At 36.0% G+C, this 23,118-nt stretch overlaps 2 protein-coding genes across 8 annotated transcripts; both read left to right on the top strand.

Annotated features, from left to right (window-relative positions):
- Window positions 1-291: 291 nt before the first annotated feature.
- On the top strand, window positions 292-1,702 carry LOC141044301 (uncharacterized). 2 transcript variants are annotated; one of them, XM_073530330.2, is made up of 2 exons: window positions 292-998; window positions 1,500-1,702. In XM_073530330.2, exons 1-2 carry the CDS (start codon window positions 447-449, stop codon window positions 1,560-1,562), a joined length of 615 nt encoding a protein of 204 aa, XP_073386431.1. In that variant the 5' UTR covers window positions 292-446; the 3' UTR covers window positions 1,563-1,702. The 2 variants fall into 2 exon arrangements, with proteins under 2 accessions (XP_073386431.1, XP_073386430.1); XM_073530329.2 differs by having other exon boundaries at window positions 1,155-1,702.
- Window positions 1,703-2,505: 803 nt separating this feature from the next.
- Window positions 2,506-4,650, top strand: LOC112275134 (uncharacterized). Of its 6 annotated transcripts, none has more exons than XM_024505192.3 (3): window positions 2,506-2,918; window positions 3,195-3,584; window positions 3,726-4,650. In XM_024505192.3, the coding sequence occupies exons 2-3, from the start codon at window positions 3,249-3,251 to the stop codon at window positions 3,921-3,923; spliced, it is 534 nt and encodes a 177-aa protein (XP_024360960.2). In that variant the 5' UTR covers window positions 2,506-2,918; window positions 3,195-3,248; the 3' UTR covers window positions 3,924-4,650. The 6 variants fall into 6 exon arrangements, with proteins under 6 accessions (XP_024360960.2, XP_024360964.1, XP_090102233.1 ...); XM_024505196.3 differs by having other exon boundaries at window positions 3,195-3,590; XM_090246107.1 differs by having other exon boundaries at window positions 2,664-2,918; window positions 3,191-3,584.
- The last annotated feature ends 18,468 nt before the right edge of the window (window positions 4,651-23,118 follow it).

Here is a 23,118-nt window from a genome sequence, read left to right as displayed (position 1 = left end):
GAGGGATTTTTTCACCTAGTAAAGAATCTTGACAAACTTTTGCACCATGCCTTTTAAACTATGCTTATTGATTAAAATCCCCAAATCTCTGTTTATACATCATATTGCCTAGTAAATATTTTATTGTATTATATTATTAATGAGCTGGAGATATGTGCCAGCGTGCCACCATGGGTTCACAGGGGGCGGGATCTGCAATAAGTGGGGCCAGGGCGGTATGCGGAATCTTCCACGGTGGTGGCGGTAAGGATGGAGGGAGAAAGTGGCTATGGCGTCGCGTGCTCTCGTCGTCGGAGAATCGGCATTCAGCCCTGTGAGGAGGAAGCTCGCTGCGCGTCTCGATGCTTGCTTGATTGTTGTGAGCGCCATCTCCCTCCCAGCCCTGTGCACATTGTCAACTGGATGTGGCCAGCAGCGCCGCAGAGCCGAGTTGTTGACTCATTGTTATGATGGCCTCACCTCTCAATGGACACATCAACCGAAGCCACAGTTCGGAGGAGGTGCAGGCAGGTTTAGAAGGTGGGCACATCGAGAGTCAGCCTGCGGTGGTAGTCGATGTGGAGAATCAGAATGGAGCAGACCGATCTCAGAGCGGCACAAGTGGAGCCCAACTGCAACAGGCAGAGAGTATGCCTTTACAGGAACAAGGAGCCAGAGAGCGTCTGTGGATCATGAACGACGCCCACGAGCTCTTGCGCGAAGCATACAACATGTGGACGGAGAAGGACAACCTGTTCGTCATCAGAGCCGAGAAGAAGAAGAAGCAAACCAGCTCTCTGTATAATGAAATTTATCAGTTAGTAGGGTTCTTCAGTGTCTTCCAGGGCGTGCTCCTCACTGCGGTTGCGCAATCAAACCTATTGACCTGCCACAACTGGTGGACGGCTTTTTTTCTTAGCTTACTTGCGTCTCTGGTGACCATCTGCGGAGTGATTCAAAAATTTAAGTTTATTATTGAACTAGATAATAACATGAACAGCGAAGATCTCAGTCGTAAGGTATTTCAGCTCCTTCACCTCTGCTCTACTCCGCCTTTGTCGTCTGTGTTAAGATGGATTCCTTTTCCAAAGTTGTGAATGAAATCCAGATATGAATACAATTCCTATGTCGGAGTTTCGTCTGCTTTGTCGCATTGTGCAATATTGATTTTGTAGGATTGTATCCGGTTGCGTAACTTGCTGGTGCGGAACCGAGAACAATTCTCCTTCAGGGAGCATGCGAAAGATCTGGCGGTAGGGGCTGAAAAGTCGAATTTGAGGTGGTCTGCCGTGGGTGTAGTCGTTTTACTTGCTTTGTTTTCGAGCTTATTTTTAGCTTCAATTTATAGAATACTCTGTGATTCAGGCGATCCTGTCAAAAATAGTTAGCTAGAGAAGCAAAACTATTCTATAGCTGGAAGGCAGGGTTTGGATTCTGCAGGAGGGTGGGGTTTTGGTGTGTGATAAGTTACTCCCATCTTCGTGGTCACTCACCGTGACACCTATATGGTTCATGTCCAGTCTTGCAGGTCATCGTCCTTGAAGTCAATCGCGGTCCTCTTTCTGTCAAATTACAATGTCTAATGCAGCTTTTTTCATTAGTGGACCCATTACACAATACTCTAGAGAACAGTGGTCAGGAATACTCTTAAACACTGTGCTGAAATGTTGTAGAAATGAGTACTTGAGCTTTGATGGGAAACTTCTAGATTACTTTTCCGAGATTTTTTACAATTTGCATTGGGATTCGTGTTAGCTAGACCATTTTGTTAATATCATAATGAATCTTGCACCAGGTATGTAGTGCATAGAAAGTTCTCAGATTTGTGTAGAGTTCTAAATCCGGTGTCCTCATTGTAATTGAAGCTTTGAAGGGGATGAAACTTTTGCGGTTTTCCAAGTGCTGCGTGAAATATACATTTTCGCTCTGATTGGGATGACCTTTGCTTCTGTGAGTGGGTTCGTTATTGCTTAGCATTGGAGGATGCCAGTATTCTCTTTCACATCGATACGTTTTATATCAGCTGCATTACAGTGGTTGAGTTTCTTGCAAAGACATATCAAACAAAAAACGCAAGCATTGTAGAATGTCGAGCCCTGAGATTGCACGATCATAGCTCGGTGAAAGAAGGTGAAATGCAAACGTGCGTGGCACATTCGTAGTTTAAGAGAGTGTTGATATTTGAATTTTAGTATATTCATTATATATAGTCGCAAGTGGCTTCTGGGGAACCGACGTTGATTCGGTTTATTCCCACGTAATACATCACAATAAGTTGTCAGTAGTGAGAAGATGCTTCCAGACTATGTCACAGATTGGCTCTAACGGACAAAGAAATATGTTAGCATGGACGCCATGCTCTGACTTGTATCCAGCAGCCGTAGATATATTTTCGACTACACAAACCGATCCACTCTCAAGGCGCGCCGGGAATAAGGCACCAGCAGTCTCTTTAATCGGTTTGTTTGAAACAGTGGAGCAAACGATGAATTGGGCTCCCGGAAAAACTACGTGGGAATTCTCTGTCCACGACAAGTACATTCTCATGCGTCTCCAGTGCAAGTTTGATTGACCGTGTCGTGCCCCGAATAATATGGACCGCGTGGGCGGTACGGACATTGGACTTTCAGCTCACTGAAGCAGAACACTTTGTCGACCTTAACAAGAATGACAAACTTTTATCCGGACTTCTTGAGGGCTTGCACTGTTAAGCTTCTCTCTGTTCACTCCCAGTGTGCGTCGCATCACACATGTCTTGGCAGGGATTCGCATAGCAGGTTTTAGTCGACCTTAGCTGCTCCGGCCACATCACAGTGTTAGGGACGCCGAACCTAGCCCAGGTCTGAAGAGCTTCCGGGCTCCAATATATTCTAACCTGCACCGTGCAAGCAGCTAGTGGGTGGTTTGCAGCAGACGGCAATCAAACAATCCGATCCGATGTAAGTACGCTGCGCGATTAAGATTTGACGGAGTAATTTGGTGAAGTTCTTTTATGAGAGTAGTTAGGTCGTGGAGAATTATCTTCAAAAGTCGTTTTGGTGTCGAAATGTTTTAATTCTTCCAGGTAAAGGCGCTTAAAAACATTTGAGACAGCACGTTAATCTCTCAGATATAGTTTCGGGTAAGATTGAGACGATTCCAGAAACTTAAATTCTCGGGCATTGATGCAAGGGGCCGGACATGTTGTAATGGGGGTTGGGGTAACTCGAAGGCAGGGCCGCGACGAGCTCGATGAAGCGTTGGACGAAATCAAAAACGTTCTGTGGATAATGGGCACTGAAGTTTCACATCAAAGCTGTTGCAAAGAGGCTCTTGAAGTATGGCAAGAGAAAGAGGCGTTATTCACATCCAGGAACGATAGAAGGCGGAAGCAGATCTCCTACTGCCAGACAGAGATCTACCAGCTGGTTGGGTTCTACAGTGTTTTTCAAGGAGTGTTGTTCACTGCCGTTGCGCAGTCCACCAACTTGAAATGCAACAATCGTTGGACTGTCATCCTGCTTTCAGCTCTTGCCTCCGTCGTTATCGTCATCGGAGTTTTCCTGAAACTCAAATCCATCAAGGAGTTCAAGGACCTCATCTACGACGACGAAGTCTTTCGCAGGGTACAGGTTCTGGCCTTTAAACTAGAATTCCAACCTGGGTTTTCCAGTTCGGGGGGTTGTGGATGCTTTTTTTAGAATGACCGTTGAAGAACTCCCTCAGCATCTGATAAGTCTGTGCGCGGCCCATCGTATTCTTTGTAGGTCTTGGTGAAGTGGATATTGAGGCTCAAAGAGACAGGAGAGAAGTTCGTGTTCAAAGTGGACGAACCAAGTGAAGTCTTCAAGACGACGCCATTTGAGCTTAACGCATCTTTCCTGACAGTGATCCTCGCCCTTGTATCCCTCTCTGTCGTGTTCCCCGTTACATTTGATCGTATATTGTGCAACTCTAATAAATAGCTGATGACATGCTGTGACAAGGCACACTTCGGTTCTCCGGTTCCAAGTTCTGGTTGCGCTCGCGGTTGCTGGTATCTCGTCAACATGGGGTTTTCCACGACGATTGTGAACAAAACTACCGCGCAGTTAACATTGTTCGTGGGACAAAACAGAGTTTACAGACGCGTTGGTATCCTTGAGGGTCTACCTGATGCAGATGCGGTCCCCACTGATAAAAACAAGCTTCAAGTGAAAATCAATGGCAAGAATATCACATATCAACAGATCAAACTTGTTTATTCGGAGGAGAAGAAAATCCACATCTCGTCGGACGCTTGTGTGGATTGTTCCACCATCTACGTGAAGCGAAAGCCCCATACAACGGACGAATTCACGTATGAAGTGGAACCTCCAAAACCATCTACATTTCGGGCATTGGTTTCCAACTTTTGGCATTGTTTCACTTGAATAAAGTCTCGAAATCGTGAATTTTTTCTTTCGCAAGCAACGTTAACAGTACTAGAGTGCAGTTCATGGCATGGTGTACAAGTTGTAGTAAGTGAGGGTGCCTTGATAGAGTAAATGTGTGGAAGTCTATAATCCTCATTATTCTCCAAGTTTGTTTAATTTGCAAGTGGCATTCTTCACTGTAAGAGACATTGCTCTTACAGTGAAGGTTAACTTCGATGTTGTGCACTACCAAATTTTGCATAAAGCTAAACCCCAACTATTGGGCTATTTTGAGTCACCTCGCTTCAATCTGTCGCTTGAGATTGTTCCAAGGTATTCAAGCTCAAGAACATGAACCGGAATTCGGGCCGCTTATGAATACACCTTTTTCAGTGAGCTAAGAAGTACCAAAGTTCTGTGCAATGTCTTCGACAGAAAATGACCAACTCACCCGAGGCGATCTATCTAGGTGTGTGGTGCTAGGTACTCACCCGAGGTTGAACTTGTCAATCTTGCTCTATAAGTCTGCTATTAGAAAAGTGTGAAAAGCCATTTTTGCCGCTTAGGTTCCCACTCTACGAAGCTAACTCTACCTCCCAGGCATTTGTTCCTCCAAAGGGTTTACCAAAATCGCTCTAGCAGAGCTTGTGAATCTGACTTAGCCTGTCATCACTAAAAAAGCGTCCTTCAAACCCGTCCCGCCCTTGACCAGCCAAACAACTGAAGGTGGCAGAGCTTCATCCTGGTTCGTTTGTAAGTCCCCTTCAAGCACTAAGAAAACTTCACTTTCTTGCCAGTCTTCTCATCATGTTAGCTCAGAATCTTGATTGAACAATCCAGAGGCTTGTGGTTTTTGATTTTGGGTGTGATCTTATTCTTCTCCATCCTTACTCTGAATTTGTGTTAAACATGTGTGAATCAACGGTTTCGTTCCGTGCCTGAAGGTTACTTCGCATCTAAACTACAATCAATATATCCTTGTTAAGACGTTCAGTTCATGCAGTTTGAATGTGCACTGAGGCGTCATTAATGTGTTTCTTTCTCAATTTGAGTCACAACTTAATGCCAGGCAGACAACTCTACACCGAGAATGGTGAAGAGCATTGTAACAGAAGCGTCAGCAACAGTGTCTGGAGAATCTGGAGTCATGACTTTGTCAATGCTTGCTGAAACTCAACTCTCCGATTCTGTGTGGGATGTCAACTCACGAAGTTAATGCGTGGGGAGAGATTACTGTCAACTAAATATAATGGATCCAACCAAGAACTCTGTTGATGGGTGGTGACAAAAACTGTGAGTTATTATTAGCACAATATTGTTTTCATAGTATCTGTACTGTGAACAAAATATTACATTCTTAGTATTTGCACTATGAACAAAATGTTATATTCTTAGTGTTTGTACTATGAACAAAATGTTATACTCTTAGTATTTTTACTATGAACAAAATATTATATTCCTAGTATTTGTACTATGAACAAAATATTGTCTTTCATTTGTCTTCTTCTTTTCTAACAAGATTACAACTATCTTTTTGGTCAATTACTATTAAAACCTTTATTTGTGCAAGTGTCTTGGAAAATATTAGTCTTGTATAAATATTTTAAACTTGCTTTGATTAGTCCATAATAATCAATAGACATTTGTAATATATTTTTTTTTCTTAACAAATAACATATCTATTTGTAATCTTAGATATTAAAATATTTTTTGGCTAAAATTTTATTGATGCATTCTAATCATGCTATTGATTTTAATTTGAAATAAATTTTAGATTGATTTAAAAATAAATTAATAAATTAAATAGAAATGTGTTTTTTTTGTAGTACAATTGTACAAAAATCAATGACTTAATATTAAAATTGTGATAATACCTTTTGAAGTAACTTCTTTGAATCTTTATAGACATAACTTTGATTTTATACATATCAATAGATAATTGATAGGTTGAAAACCTAGCCAAAAAATTGGCCATATGTTGTACATATTGACTACTTATGGTATAAGTTCGACATGTGGCACAAATATAGAAAGATTGGCTTATAAACTAGTTACATATCCTATAAATATGATATATATTCAAGGTCCTATTGAACATTGTCACATAGCTCCTAATTAGACAATTGTCACGGCCATAATCATGTAAGCTAATAATTACATATAGAAATAGGTAGAAGTAAGTAAAAGTAGATAAAAGTAAGTTAATTGTATAATATTTAATATAGAAGCTTCCTAGAAACTTCCTAGACGCTGTTTTGACTTCATAGGTGTCTTTAATTGACTTTTTGGATTAGAAACGTGGTCAACAAGTTGGCCATGTGCCACACATGTTGTTAGCTTGAAGATCAAGCTAACTATGTGGCCCACACGTAGAAAAACTTGCCTTGTAAGTCAAGGCATGTGTCCTACAAAGTCAACACATATTGGAGGTCCTATAGAACGTCGCCACGTAGCCCCTAGTTAGATAGTATATATAGAGACAAGAGTGAAGGCTTCTTCACTCTTGTCAACTCCTTTCTTGCTTCTAGTCCAGGTTCAAGAGTCTTTAGTTTCTTGTCTTGCGGCAATAGCAATTCCAGTTTCCTTTTAATATACCTACTTGTTTATATTTTGACTTATTATATCGAGATAGCCTTTTGGTGTATATTTTTCCTCATCGAGTCTTTGTCCCTGACAGATTGACAAGAGTACACTTACAATATCAGAGCTTTGTTTTTTCTTGAGTAAGAGTGGATTACCCCTTTCTCTTGACAAGACATAAGCGTATTAGAAGTTTGCGGATTACCCACTTCTAAACTGATATTGTTCTTAGTATCTTCTTTGTTATCAAGTCTTTCTTTTCTTTTGTCTTGAGCAATATCAAACAAATTTTTCTTCTTAGTGTCATTATGGCAGAGCTTGTTGAAATGAAGAGTGCAATGGTACAAATACAAGAGCAAATGAGGGAGATAATGCTTGCGATGCATCAATTCAATTCACCAACACAAGAAAGAACAAGAATAGCAGAAAGTGGAGATATAGAGATGATCGGAGCTGCTTCAACATCTACAACAAATCACGTTCCTTCTCCAATTGTACAACACCCTATAAGCACTAGAGAACCAAGAATTGCCTTACCTGAGAAATTTGATGGTACGAGATCAAAGTTTCGAGGGTTCATCAATCAAGTACAATTGGCAATTGAACTTCAACCACAAAGCTATCCAACTCCAGGATCACAAGTCAGGTTTATTGGCACTCTACTTTCTGGTTCTGCATTATCGTGGTTTTCGTCTTTTCTTGAACAATGAAATCCAATATTGGACAATTTGGAAGCTTTTTTGGCGGAGTTTCGATCTATGTATGGTGAACACGATGCAACTCGTGTTGCAACAAATAAGATTCGAATTCTGCAACAAGAAAATCGCTCAGTAACAGTATATGCTTTGAGTCAAGCAATCGATTTTGCGGTAAAATGTGATAATCGACTTTTTGAATTTCGATCTGAGAATCATTCACGGGAACCTCAACGTTATTACTCAATGGCAACATCAACATCTTTGCCAAACGTACATTCGGAAGTAGAAGACATGCAAATTGACGCGGTACGTTTTAAACCTCTAACTGAGCAAAAAAAGATTCGTCGTCGTCAAGAAGGATTATGTTTATATTACGGAGAACCTAAGCACACTGCTCAACATTGTCCAAAGAAACGACGCAACTATAAAATGAGGGGTACGACGGTCAAAGAAGACAACATGTCGGAAAATGGATTCGTCCAGCTACAATAGGGACCGTGGAGCTGGAACCTTGTACAATTCCTAATGAAGGTCCTATCCTCTCCTCAGAACCCTCTCCTTGTTTTATAATAGACTTATATTTAGGACCTAAGAATTACAAAGCCTCTGCTTTATTAGATTCGGGAGCCTCAGCATGTTTTTTAGATGAACAATTTGTTAAAAGTCATAAAATATCCTTTGTACAGAAACCTAAACCAGTACATGTAGAAGTCATAGATGGTCGTCCATTGTCTTCTGGAGATGTCACTCATGAAACTCATCCTATAAAAGTAACAATAGACGGTCATGATAGCTACATAGCTTTTAACATAATTAAATCCCCGTCCAATCCAGTTATTTTAGGTTTATCCTGGCTAGAAAAATATAACCCTCGAATAGATTGGAATTCGCGTAAACTTGACTTTTCCAAAAGCGTTATTAATAGTTCTACGAACCAAGTAAAAAATTATAACTCTAGTACAGTAAAACCCGTACTGATAGGTGCAAAAGCATTTATACACGTAGCAAAAGAAGGATCAACTTTTGCTATTTATGCTGCACCTATTTCTGAAAACGTAAAGACTTCAAGTGGCATTCCAAGTCAATATCAGGAGTATCAAGACGTTTTTGAGAAAAAGAATGCAGATATTCTTCCTGAGCATCGTCCATATGATTGTTCAATCGACCTCAAGGAAGGAACTCAGCCACCATTTGGACCAATTTACAGTTTATCGCAAGATGAGATGGCTGAACTCAAGACATATATTGACGAGAATTTAGCAAAGAATTTCATACGCCATTCAAAATCTCCAGCAGGAGCTCCAATTCTATTCGTAAAGAAAAAAGATGGATCTTTACGAATGTGTGTTGATTATCGAGGACTCAACAAGATCACAATCAAGAACAGGTATCCATTACCTTTGATATCAGGACTCCTTGACCAGTTGAATCAAGCTAAGATCTATACAAAAATAGATCTAAGAGGAGCATATAATCTAGTACGGATCAAAGAAGGAGATGAATGGAAGACTGCGTTTCGAACCAGGTATGGACATTTCGAATATAATGTCATGCCCTTTGGACTCACGAATGCACCAGCTGCTTTTCAACATCTCATGAATGATGTATTTCGTGAATTCTTAGACAATTTTATCGTCTGCTATCTAGACGATATCCTGATCTATTCCAAGAACGTCGAAGAACATGAAATACATGTTTGTCAAGTATTACAAAAACTTAGAGATGCAGGATTGTACGCCAAGATGGAAAAGTGTGTATTTCACACTACTGAAGTTGACTTTTTAGGATACACCATTTCAAATGATGGTCTCATGATGGATTCTAAGAAAGTCCAAACAATCGTGGATTGGAAGATTCCAAGGACGGTAAGAGATGTCCAATGTTTCTTGGGATTTGTCAATTACTATTGGATCTTCATCAAAGATTTCTCACGAGTTGTAGCTCCACTTACACGCTTAACTAGTAAAGATAAATTTCAATGGAATCAAGAAGCGGAAGCAGCATTTGAAGCCTTGAAGACATCGTTTGTCTCTGCACCAGTCTTATATCGTGTTGACTTTTTCAAGGCATTTTTTATGGAAACAGATGCATCAGATTTTGCCTTGGGTGCAGTTTTATCACAAATGGGAACAGATGACAAACTCCATCCGATAGCTTTTCATTCAAGAAAATTCTCAGCAGCCGAGATCAATTATGAGATCCACGATAAAGAACTTCTTGCGATCGTAGATTCCTTTCAAGAATGGCGTCATTATCTAGAAGGCGCTTCTAGTCCAGTCACTGTGTATACAGATCACAAGAACCTCGAGTATTTCATGTCAGCACGCGTGTTGAATCGTCGTCAAGCTCGTTGGAGTATGTCTTTGTCAAGATTCGAGTTCATTATCACTTATCGGCCAGGAAAACAACAAGGTTTATCCGATGCCCTATCTAGACGTTCTTATTTTGCACCAAAAGAAGGAGATGCAGCTTTTGAGCAACAAAGAACAGTCCTCTTGAAACCGGAGCAATTTCATCTCCGAACAATGAAATCAACATTGACTGTTGATTCAACTTTTTTCAAGCAAATCCAGTCCAGTATGTCCTCAGACCCTCTTGTTTATGATATCAAGAATAATTCTTCCAAGTCTCATGATCCTTCTAAGTTTGAGTTCAAGAATAATCTATTATATTTTGAAGGACGCCTATATGTTCCAGAAGGAGAAGCACGTTTACGTGTTCTTCAAGCACGTCATGACTTTCCAGCAGCAGGGCACTTTGGATATAATAAGACTTTGAAACTCATATCAAGAGATTTTTGGTGGCCACAAATGTGGAAGTCAGTCAAAGACTTTGTACAATCATGTGATATTTGTTCAAGATCAAAAATTCCTCGTCATCGACCTTACGGACTTCTTCAGCCATTACCTATACCAGAACAACCATGGTCTTCTGTTTCTATGGATTTCATCACAGATCTTCCAAGCTCAAGATCTTATGATTCTATATTTGTGATAGTAGATCGTTTCACCAAGATGGCACATTTTGTGCCATGTACAAAATCTATCACAGGTGAAGAAACAGCTAAGCTTTTCATTGATAATATCTATCGCTATCATGGATTACCTAAAGATATCATATCGGATAGGGGAACTCAATTTGTGTCAAGATTTTGGAGGACCCTTTTCAAGATTTTAAAAGTGGACATAAAGCTATCTTCGGCTTTTCATCCTCAAACTGATGGACAAACAAAGCGCGTAAACCAAGTCTTGGAGCAATATTTAAGGTGTACTATCAACTACCAACAAGATGATTGGACAACCCTTCTACCATTGGCAGAGTTTGCTTATAATAATACGGTACATTCTTCCACACAACAAACACCTTTCTTTGCCAATTATGGCTATCATCCATGACTTGATACTTTTGATTTTTTAAAAGTTGATAATCCTGCAGCAGAAGATATAGCAAATCGGTTGTCAGAGTTACATGCAATAATGAAGACACAATTGAAGGAAGCTCAAGAACGACAAAAGATAAACGCAGATCTATATCGTAAGGAGCAACCACAAATCAACGTGGGTGATAAGGTATGGCTACTTCGTTGCAATATCAAGACTACTCGACCTTGTGACAAGTTGGACTATCGTAGGCTTGGCCCCTTTTCTGTTTCTGAACAGATCAACCCAGTTGCATATCGGTTACATCTACCGGAGTCAATGAAGATCCATCCTGTATTCCACGTATCTCTTCTTGAACCATATAAGACAGTGGATATACAAGGAAGAAGACAAATGCCACCGCCTCCTATAGAAGTAGATAATAATGAAGAATTTGAGGTGGAAGAGATATTAGATTCAAGGCAGCGCCAAAATAAGCTGGAATATCTTGTTCATTGGCACGGATATGATATTAGTGAACGCACATGGGAGCCATCCAGGAATCTAGCAAATGCATCAGCTAAAGTCAAAGTTTTTCATCAACGACATCCATCAAAACCAAGATGAAAATCTCTCTTATAAAAGAGACAAGATTGAGGCAAGATAACATTCAATTTCCTATCCTTGTTTGTAACTTCTTTATATTTGTGACGCTAATTAGATGGAGAGCCAACAACCAGCGGATTCAACTCAAGAACCTTCGTTTGCTGACCTGCCGGACGAGACATTACAATTGTCACAACCTTCAAGACGATGCAATCGAGATGAAGATCTTCAAGAACGACATGTTCTTCCTCGAACAGATGGTGAGATACAACGCGTTTGGTATCACGATTTGGGAAGGGACTCCCGATGTTTGGTGATTTTGCTAGAGGTAGGAACAACTCCTGATGGTGTTCCGAATATTCTATTCGAAGGAAGTTATGAAGGCCTCAATAATGATCAAATAACTGGGTGGTCTTCCCGCCCTGGTACGGGACACTACCGATGGTTGAGAGGCCCTATCAATCATCTTCGAAGAGAACAGAGATCAGAGTATGTGGCGAATATAATTCGTCGCATCATAGATTTCCTCAACATATGATGACCGCTCCTCGTGGAACTCGTCTCTAGAAGGGGGGGTAATGTCACGGCCATAATCATGTAAGCTAATAATTACATATAGAAATAGGTAGAAGTAAGTAAAAGTAGATAAAAGTAAGTTAATTGTATAATATTTAATATAGAAGCTTCCTAGAAACTTCCTAGATGCTGCTTTGACTTCATAGGTGTCTTTAATTGACTTTTTGGATTAGAAACGTGGTCAACAAGTTGGCCATGTGCCACACATGTTGTTAGCTTGAAGATCAAGCTAACTATGTGGCCCACACGTAGAAAAACTTGCCTTGTAAGTCAAGGCATGTGTCCTACAAAGTCAACACATATTGGAGGTCCTATAGAACGTCGCCACGTAGCCCCTAGTTAGATAGTATATATAGAGACAAGAGTGAAGGCTTCTTCACTCTTGTCAACTCCTTTCTTGCTTCTAGTCCAGGTTCAAGAGTCTTTAGTTTCTTGTCTTGCGGCAATAGCAATTCCAGTTTCCTTTTAATATACCTATTTGTTTATATTTTGACTTATTATATCGAGATAGCCTTTTGGTGTATATTTTTCTTCATCGAGTCTTTGTCCCTGACAACAATATATATAAAAATAAGAGTGAGACCTTCCTCACTCTTGTCAAATCTTTTCTTACTTATAGTATAGTTTCAAAAGTTTTTAGTTTCTTAGTCTTTGGTAATAGTAATTCTATTTTTCTTTCATATATATATATATATATATATATTTTGTCATCTTTGTTTAAAAAATAACTTATTAGTTTATTTATATTTTTAAAGTTCTTGTTCTTAACAAAATCATATGAATGCACTTATAATATCAAATTTTTGTCATTTTTTTTATTAAGAGTAAATTTTCATTTTTCTTCACAAAACATAAGCATATTAGAAGTTACAAATCACTCACTTCTAAACTAATATTATTTTTGGAATTTTCTTTATCTTCATGTTCTTTTAAAATATCTATTTATAATTTTAGAATTAAAGAATGAAATTAATAAGTGCAATTGAACAAATGAAAGAACAAATGATAAAATTAATGCTTATAATGCATCAACTCAATTTACCACCAAAAATAGTAATAAGAGTGGAAAGAAGTGAAGATATAAAAATTATTGAAATTACTTCAACATCTACACTAAGTCATATTATTATTTTTGTAGTAGAACAACATTCAAATATTAGAAAACTAAGAATTGCGTTCCTTGAGAAGTTTGATGGTACATTATCAAAGTTTTGAAGATTCATCAATCAAGTACAACTAGTGATTAAAAATCAAACTCAAAGGTATCCAATTTTAATATCAAAAGTTAAGTTTATTGAAATATTATTTTTAAATTTTGCTTTATCATAATTTTTATCTTTTTTGAATATCATGATCAAGTATTGAATAATTTGGAAGCTTTTTTTGGAAAAATTTTGATTCGTATATAGAAAATATGATGTAATTTGTATTGTAACCAATAAGATTTGTATTTTACAATAAGACAAACAATTAGTAATCTTATATGCTTTACAATTTTCACAACTTGCGACTAATGTAAAGTATAATGATGTTCCACTCATCAACCAATTTTTCTACAAATTATTGTGTTTGATAAAAAAAATTGATGCTTCATTCATTAACCAATTTTTTTATAAATTATAATATTCAATAAAGAAATTGATGCTAAACTTATTTGATTTTTAGACATTAAATTAAGCAATTAACTTAATTATAAAACATGATAGTTTTTTTTTTAAAATTTTGATGTGATAGTTGCACAAGTAGACCTCAATATTTTTACAATTTAATGGTAATAATTATGCCTTTTTAATACATATATTTAAAAGTAAAAGACATGCAAATTAATAAAGTATATTTTAAAGCTATTACTAAATAAGAAAAAACTTGTCATCATTAAGAAGGATTGTGCTTATATTATAGAGAACCTAAGTACACTTTTTAATATTATTCAAAGAAGTTATATAACTTTAAAATAAAGAATATGGGTGTCAAAAAAGATAATATATCAAAAAATAAGTTTATCCCATTATACTAGAGATCATACTACTAGAATCTTGTATAATACCTAATAAAGGTCATATTATTTCTTCAAAACCTTCATCTTGTTTTATAATAGATCTTTGTTTAAAATCTAAAAATCACAAAGCCTTTGTCTTGTTAGATTTAGGAATCTTACCTTATTTTTTAGATAAATATTTTATTAATAGATATAGCATTTTTTTATTAAAAAACTAAATTTATACATTCAAAAGTCATAGATGATTATCTATTGTTTTCTATAAATATTATCTACAAAATCTTTTCTATAGAAATAACAAAAAATGGTTATAATAGTTTTGTAATATTTTATACAATTAGATCTCTTTTTAGTTTAGTTATTCTAGATATATCACAACTAAGAATATATAATCTTAAAATATATTAAATTTCTTATAGTCTTGATTTTTTCCAAAATACTACTAAAAGTCTTATTAATCAAGTAGAAATCATAAATCTAGTACAATCAAATGCCTATTTTTATATAAAAGAACTTTTATGCATGCTACAAAAGAATTATTATTTTTTATTATTTATTTTATGCCTATTTTTAATAATAAAAAACTTCAAGTAATATTCTAAGTCAATATCAAAATTATCTAGATATTTTTTAGAAAAAAAATGCTGATAATTTTTTGGAGCATTGTCTTTATGATTATTCAATTGACCTTTAAAAAAGAATTCAATCTCCATTTGGATCAATCTATAGCTTATCACAAAATAAGTTGGCTAAAATCAAGGAATATATTGATGAAAACTTGGCTAAAAATTTTATATTTTATTCAAAAATAATATAAGAACTCTCATCTTATATGTGAACAAAAAAGATGGATCATTGTAGATGTATGTAGATTAATAGAGGCTCAAGAAGATTACCATAAAAAATACGTATCTTCTATCTTTTATTATAAGATTTTTTTAATTAATTAAATTAAGCTAAGATTTATATAAAAATAGATCTACAAAGAGCATACAATTTGACATACATCAAAAAATAAGATGAATGAAATATTATATTTTAAATCAAATATAAATATTTTGAATATAATATTATGTCTTTTGGGCTAAAAAATACACCAATTTCTTTTCAATATCTTTTTAATGAAAATTTTGAGAGTTTTTATATGATTTTATTTTTTATTATTTAAAAAAATTATTCTAAGAATACAAAAGAATATGAATTTCATATTTTTCATAAATAACAAAATTTAGAATTATAAGATTATATGCCAAGATTAAAAAGGATATATATTTCATACTAATGAAGTTGACTTTTTAAGATGTATTATTTTAAATGATGGTCTTATAATAGATCTTAAAGAAATTTAAATTAACTTAATTTAAAAGATTCTAAAAATGGTAAAAGATGTCTAATATTTTTAAAGATTTACTAATTATTATCAAAATCTTATTAAGAAAGATTCTCAAATATATAGTTCTATTTATATATTTGATTTATAAATATAAATTTAAGTGAAATAAAGAAGTTTAATAAGCATTTAAAGCTTTGAAGATAATTTTAATTTTTGCACAAATCTTGTATTGTGTTGGACTTTTTTAAGAAATTTTTCATGGAAACATATGCATTAGACTTTATGTTGGATGCAATATTATCACAATTAAGACTAGATGACAAATTTTATCTTACTTCTATTTATTCAAAATAAAATTAATAATTAAGGTCAATTATAAGATCTAAGATAATTTTTGATTTACAATTATAGATTTATTTAAAAAATAAAGCTATTATCTAGAAGGTGCTTCAAATTTAATGATTATTTATACAAATCACAAAAACCTTAAATATTATAACATATTTTTAATTGCTGCTAAACTTATTAACGCATATTTTTATCAAGATTTGTTTTCAATAGCACATATAGTTCAAAATATAACAAGATTTGTTAGATGTCATTTTTAAATGTTCTTATCTCATGCCAAGAAAAAAAAAGTATAATTTTTGATTAATAAGGAAAAATTTTCTTAAAAAATCAAAATAATTTCATCTTTGAAGAATGAAATCAATATTGATTTTTGATTTAATTTTTTTTAAGCAAGTTCAATTAAGTGTGTCTTTTAATTCTTTTATTTGTGATATTAAAAAAACATCTAAATCTTATGATACTTCTAATTTTGAGTTCAAAAAAATATATATTTTTTAAAAAATAAAACACAATTAAAAGCTCTTCAAGATTATTACATAATTTCCAATGCAGGGCATTTCGGATATAATACAAACTTGAAATTAATATCAAGAGATTTTTAGTGGCCTCATTTGTAGAAAATAGTTAAAGGCTTTATCTAATTATGTGATATTTGTTCAAGATTAAAAATTCTTTGACATTGATTTTACAAACTTCTACAACCACTACCTATTTTGAAACAACAATAGTCTTTTGTTTCTATAGATTTTATTACGGATCTTCTAGTCTAAATTTTATGTAATTTTATATTTTTGATAGTAGATTTTTTTACAGTAATGATATATTTTATACTATATATAAAATCTATTAAGCTGAAGAAATAACTAAATTTTTTCTCAACAATATTTATTCTTATTATGGATTATTGAAAGATATTATATTTAATAGATAAATTCAATTACAATCAAGGTTTTTGAAAATATTTTTAAAGATATTTTAATTTTTAATAGATATAAAATTAACTTCAATTTTTTATCTTTAAATTAATAGACAAATAAAACTAATGAATTAAGTTTTAGAAAAATATTTTCAACATAATATTAACTATCATCAAAATGATTGGACAATTCTTTTGCCATTGGCAAAGTTTTCTTATAATAATACAATGCATATTTTTATTCAACAAACATCTTTTTTTTCTTAATTATAGTTATCATCTATAATTTAATATTTTTAATTTTTTAAAATTTAATAATCCTAAGGAAAAAGATTTAATAAATTCTTTATCAATGCTATATATAAAAATGAAAGAACAATTAAAAGAAGCTCAATAATAATAATAAAAAAATAATACAAATTCCTATTGTAAGGAACAATCTCAATTTTACATTAAAAATAAGATATGATTACTTTGTCATAATATCAAGACTAATTGTCCTTGTGTCACGGACACAGAAATTATCACGGACACAGAAATATAGGCTCAAGATCTAACAAGAAGTTTAAGAAGAACTGACAAGAACTAGATTAATCAGATGAATACAAGAACAACACTAGAGAGGTAAGCTAGAGCTCCAAGAGATGTGTTGTCGAGACTGAAGAATTTTTCAACCTCGATTCCAATATATACTCCTATTTAGGAAACTTCTCAAGTAACTTCTATCAACTAGGAAGCTTCTAGAAGGTTCCAGAGACTTGCTTCTAGAAGGTTTTAGAAACTTGTCTCTAGAAGGTTCTAAGGACTATGTCCCTAACATCTTCTACCAAGTAGGAAGCTTCTCAAGCAACTTCCATCAACTAGGAAGCTTCTAGAAGGTTCCAGAGACTTGCTTCTAGAAGGTTCCAGAGACTTGTCTCTAGAAGGTTCTAAGGACTATGTCCCTAACACTATGTCCCTAACATCACCCCCTCTTTTAGTTTCGAGGTCTCTGAGAAGCAATGTTGTTGTTAATCAGTACCAATACAAGAAAATGAAGATTTGTCACATAACGTCTGCTATGAACTCCAATTGTTGTTCATGAGGTAAGTGGTTCATCGACCCTTGAAGCCAACGGTAGTGGCCCACGCTTTCGACTTCTGACCAAGCATGAACTTCCGTGTCCTTATTATGAAATTGTCATGCAAATATGCCTTTTAATTGACCATCGTAAGCAAGCTCGAACTCAAATACAATCACCAGTGATCGGTTACTCGATATCCTCCATCGTCGTCATGGTGTAGGTGGTTCTTCATCTTGAGGTCGCCTTCATGAGCTAGTCGGTTGAGATAATCTGACTGGCATAGTATCTATCTCTTGGCTATCCATATCAAAAGACCAAACTACGGCTACTGAAAAAATTCTACTTTATCTTGAAGAAAATAACTACATCAACTACGAATTTTAGTGGTGCTCTCTCCCTGCCTTATATTTTTGGATGAGCAAGCTTCAGAAAGAAGCTATCGTCGAACCGGCTTAGATTTATGAGGATGTGGTTGATGAAATTCCTGTACCTTTTACGGTGCATTGGCGAGATTTTCAGTTGGCTCCCACGTTCGCTCATTAATGTTGTAGCTACACAAATGAACAAGATACTCCAACTTGTCCCACCTTCATTGTGAATCTAGCACCTTTTTGACCTTGTATTCCTCATGGTTCTTGATTTCAATACTAGGTAGCAAACATTGCATTCTTCCAGGAAAAGACGACTCTCGATAAGGCTCCAATAGAGAAACATGAAAGACTAGATGTAATTGCATAGAAGCCTGTAATTTCAAACAGTACGCCACTGGATTGATTTGCTTTTGAATGATAAATGGTCCCAATCTTCGATAGTCCAACTTATCACATGGTCGCTTGGTCTTGATATTCTGTTGAAGAAGCCAATCTTTATCTCCAATTTTGAAAGTAGGTGCTTGATTCCAAAATCTATCTACAGACGCCTTGTAGGATTCTTGAGTGGATTGTAATTGAAGCTTCAACGTAGTTTGAAGCTTTGATAGTTGTTTCGCAAATCCTTCAACTGCTGGATTGTTATTTGCTGATGGACTCAATAAATCAAGCTTCGGATGATACCCATAGTTGGAAAAGAATGGTGTGTATTGAGTCGACGCATAGAGGGTGTTGTTATATGCAAACTTGACTAGTGGCAGATATGCGATCTAATTGTCTTGCTGATAGTTGATGCTGCATCGTAAATATTGTTCCAAGACTTAGTTCACCCGTTCCGTTTGGCCGTTAGTTTGAGGATGAAAAGTCGAAGAAAGCTTGTTATCTACCTTCAGTATCTCAAAGAGAGATCTCCAAAACTTTGACACGAACTAGATTCCTCGATCTGATACAATATCATCTAGTAGTCCATGATATTGATACACATTATCGAGAAAGAGCCTTGCTGTGACTTCACTGGACGATGTCTTCTTACAAGGAACAAAGTGCGCCATCTTTGTAAGCCGATCTACCACGACAAAGATGTTGTCAAATGAGTTCGATGATGGCAAGTCCGTGATGAAGTCCATGAAAATTGAAGACCATGGTTGATGTAGAATCGGCAATGGCTGTAGAAGTCTATAAGGGCGATGTCGAGGATTCTTAGATCTTAAACAGATGTCGCAGGAGAGGATAAAATCTTTCACATCCTTCCACATTTGGGACCACCAAAAATCTCAAGAAATAAGCTCTAAAGTCTTGTTGAATCCAAAATATCTTGTAGCTAAAAAATCATTTCAAAATTGAAGAACTCGAAGTCGTGCTAGTTCTTTTGGAATATACAACCGCTCTTCAAAGTATAAAAGATCTCCCTCCACCTTGAACTTGTCGTCATTTGCATGTTGCTTCATATCAATGGCTACTGAATCTTCAATGGTCATGACACGTACTTGGTTCAGGAAGTCAACATCAATTGGCACAATAGTAGCGCAAAGCTAAAATTACTTTGGCTTCAACAACATCGTATATTATTGATCAAACTCTACTTCTCCAACCTTTGGTACAAGATACGATCTCCTCGATAAGGCATTGGATAGTCGTTGCTGCTTTCCAAGTCGATAAGTGATAATAAAATCGAACCTAGATAGTAACATACTCCACTGAGCTTGACATCGATTTAGAACTCGAGCTGACATGAAATACTCCAAATTCTTGTGATCCGTGTATATGGTCACTAGGTGTGCAGCTCGTTCAAGAAAGTGATGCCATTCTTGGAAAGAATCTACTATAGCAAGAAGTTTCTTATTGTAGATCTCATAATTGATTTCAACAGCAGAGAACTTTTAAGAATAGAATGCAACTGAATGGGGCTTCTCGTCTTCTTCCATTTGTGAAAGTACAGCTCCCAAAGTAAAATTTGAAGCATCAATTTCTAAATAGAAGGCCTTTATAAAGTCTGAATGTACCAAGATTGGAGCCGTAGTAAATGCCATCTTCAGGTCTTGAAATGCCTTCTTTGCTAGAGGTCTCCATTCCAGCTTATCCTTGCATGTCAACCGAGTGAGAGGAGCAGTAACTTGAGAGTAATTCTTGATGAAGATATGATAGAAGTTAGCAAAACCAAGAAAGTATTGTATGTCTCTAACCGTCTTTGGAACCTCCTACGACACGATTGCTTCCACCTTCTTGGGGTCCATCTTCAAGCCTTTCGTAGTCGCAATGAACCTCAAAAATTCCATCTTCATTTAGTGGAATAAATAATTCTCCAACTTGGCATATAGTCCTCGCTTGCATAGTTTCTCCAAGACCAAACGAACGTGCTTTTCATGCTCTTCCTTGTTTTTGGAGAATATCAGAATATCATTCAAGTAGATGACAAAAAAATCGTCAAGGTGCTCCCAAAAAATGTCATTCATCATATGTTGAAAGACTACTGAAGCATTGGTAAGACCAAAGGGCATGACATTATACTCAAAATGGCCATACCTTGTACAAAATGTTGTCTTTCACTCATCTCCTGTTTTGATTCGTATGAGGTTGTAAGCTACTCTTAGATCAATTTTTGTAAAGATCTTTGCACGTCCAAGTTATTCTAAGAGACCAGAAATCAAGGATAATGGGTAACAATTCTTCTTTGTTACCTTGTTGAGGCCTCGATAGTCCACGCACATCCGCAATGAGCCATCTTTCTTCTTCACAAATAAGATGGGTGCTCTAGCTAACGATTTTGAATGACGGATGAAGTTCTTGGCTAGATTCTCATTGATGTACTTTCGCAACTCCGCCAACTCCGTCTGCGATAGATTGTAGATTGGACCAAAAGGTAGTTGTGCTCTTTCCTGCAAGTCTATGGCACAATCATATGGTTGGTGTTCCGGTAGCATGTCGGCATTCTTCTTTTGAAACACATCTTTAAAATCCTTATATTGCTCCGGTATACTTGCTGTCGAGATCTTCTCTCTGATACTTAGAGCCGCATAAATGACAAACGATGTGCCTTCTTTGGACGATCTTACAAATGCTCTTACTTCAATGAAAAAAGATTTTTCTATTTGGGATTTTCTACTAGACTTGTTCTTGGATGGTTTTGTAGGGAAGGTCATCTTCCGCAACCTCCAATCTATGAATGGATTATGCTTTTTTAACCAGGAAAGACAAAGAATAATAAGATTTGATGGAGTTTTAATAATATTGAAAATAATATGACTACTATGGCCCTTAAACGTCACTTCTATAGGTTCTCATTCATGGATGATACTATCAAACAATAAAGGACACCTATTTATGACCTCAACGTGAATACATTTGGATTTTTGTACTAAAAGGATCTTATGACACTTTGTAAATTCTTCGTCTAAGAAATAAGCAGATGCTCTTGAATCTAATAATGCTAATGTTCTTAGTTTTTGAGGGCCAATAAATAAAGGAATTATAAAACAAAGGGCAGGTTGAGCGGAAAGAAAGGAACCTGTTTGTTGTTGCGATATTTCACTGTCGAGCTGCATGATTTCCATTGTGGCTGGGCATCCTCGTTTTCCTGAACAAACGTGCCTCTGGTCCTGACAGTGCATCAATTTTTCTTCTTGGGGTAGTTTTCAACTTTGTGGCCTTCTTTACCGCAATATAAGCATAGACCTTCCTCCATACGTCGCTTTTTTTCTTCTAGAGTAAGGAATTTGACACGTACCACATCAATTTGCATGTCTTCTACCTCTGAATGTGAATTCATGCTACTTGTCGATGTAATTGGGGCGTCGCAAACTGTATGTTGTCTTGAGCGTTGGTCTTGGTAATGTTGGAATAGGTGGTTATTGCACTTCACAGCTTGAGTAATAGCTTTGTTGAGCGTTCGTGGATCAGAAAGAGTTAACAGTAAATTGTTCACATTGTCCCTTAAATCCCAATAGAATTGACTCATCAATGCTTCTTCATCTCAATTGATGTCGCATGCTAATTGCTTGAAATTCGATGCATAGACTGATGTAGAGCGCATCCCTTATTATAGTGATCGGATCTTTGTTGTAGCCCATCAAACCTTATCATGTTCACCAAATGCTTTCGCAAATGCCTCCAAAAAGGTTTCAAAGTTGTTTAGTATGGACAATCGTTTCTCAAACAAAGGAACAAACCATGTTAGAGCTTGCCTTGTAAGTAAGGTTCCAACAAGCCCAACACGTGACTCCTCCATTGGATAGCGTTCGGGCTGTAAAACAGTTATAAACCTGATTTGATTGACGAATCCTCAAAACTTGGAATGCGTACCATCGAACTTGTAAAGAAGGCTAACTCGGGGCTCTTATGTTGTAGAACTAGCGGTGCTTGTCGAACCTGAGGCAAAGTTGCTTCTCCAAGTGTAGAACTTTGAGGTTGGTGCAACCTAGATTGTGCCATCCCAGATGCTCCATCATTATGAAGCCTTGCCACGACTCCTTCAATCTTTGCAGTTCTTTGCGATAACATTGCGAGGGCATTCATGATAGCATCCAACTTGGACTCCGAACTTTTCGTCATACTAATGTCTTGGCGTCCGACCATTCTAAGAAAAGGACAGAAATGACTCTACAAGAAGATAATATTGATTTAGAGGAAGGTACTCCGCAACCTCTAAAATGCCTTAAGAGCTTCAAGAAAAGGGGTAATATACTTTCTCCAAGAAGAATAAGACTCCAATATTGTAACAAAAGAAGTATCAGTTTAGAGGAAGGTAATTCTCAACCTCTAAAACGCTAGTACACCTTTAAGCAGAGGGATAATCTACACTCTAACGAGGAAGAAACTAGCTCTGATATCTGAGGTGAGTTCAATCTCGACAAATTGTCACGGATACAAAAATTATCATGGATACAGGAATACAGGCTCAAGATCTAACAAGAAGTTCAA

This window comes from Physcomitrium patens, chromosome 22 (assembly GCF_059467195.1).
Source record: "Physcomitrium patens ecotype Gransden chromosome 22, ASM5946719v1, whole genome shotgun sequence".
Taxonomy (NCBI): Eukaryota; Viridiplantae; Streptophyta; class Bryopsida; order Funariales; family Funariaceae; genus Physcomitrium; species Physcomitrium patens.
This window is presented reverse-complemented; position numbering and strand designations above follow the sequence as displayed.

Excerpts from the sequence above, each read along its gene's own strand:
- LOC112275134 (XM_024505195.3), top strand. The coding sequence starts at position 3,168 with ATGGGGGTTGGGGTAACTCGAAGGCAGGGCCGCGACGAGCTCGATGAA. Across the intron at positions 3,591-3,725 it reads AAGTCTTTCGCAGGGTACAG|GTCTTGGTGAAGTGGATATT; the intron begins GTTCTGGCCTTT and ends TATTCTTTGTAG.
- LOC141044301 (XM_073530329.2), top strand. The coding sequence starts at position 447 with ATGATGGCCTCACCTCTCAATGGACACATCAACCGAAGCCACAGTTCG. Across the intron at positions 999-1,154 it reads GCGAAGATCTCAGTCGTAAG|GATTGTATCCGGTTGCGTAA; the intron begins GTATTTCAGCTC and ends TTGATTTTGTAG.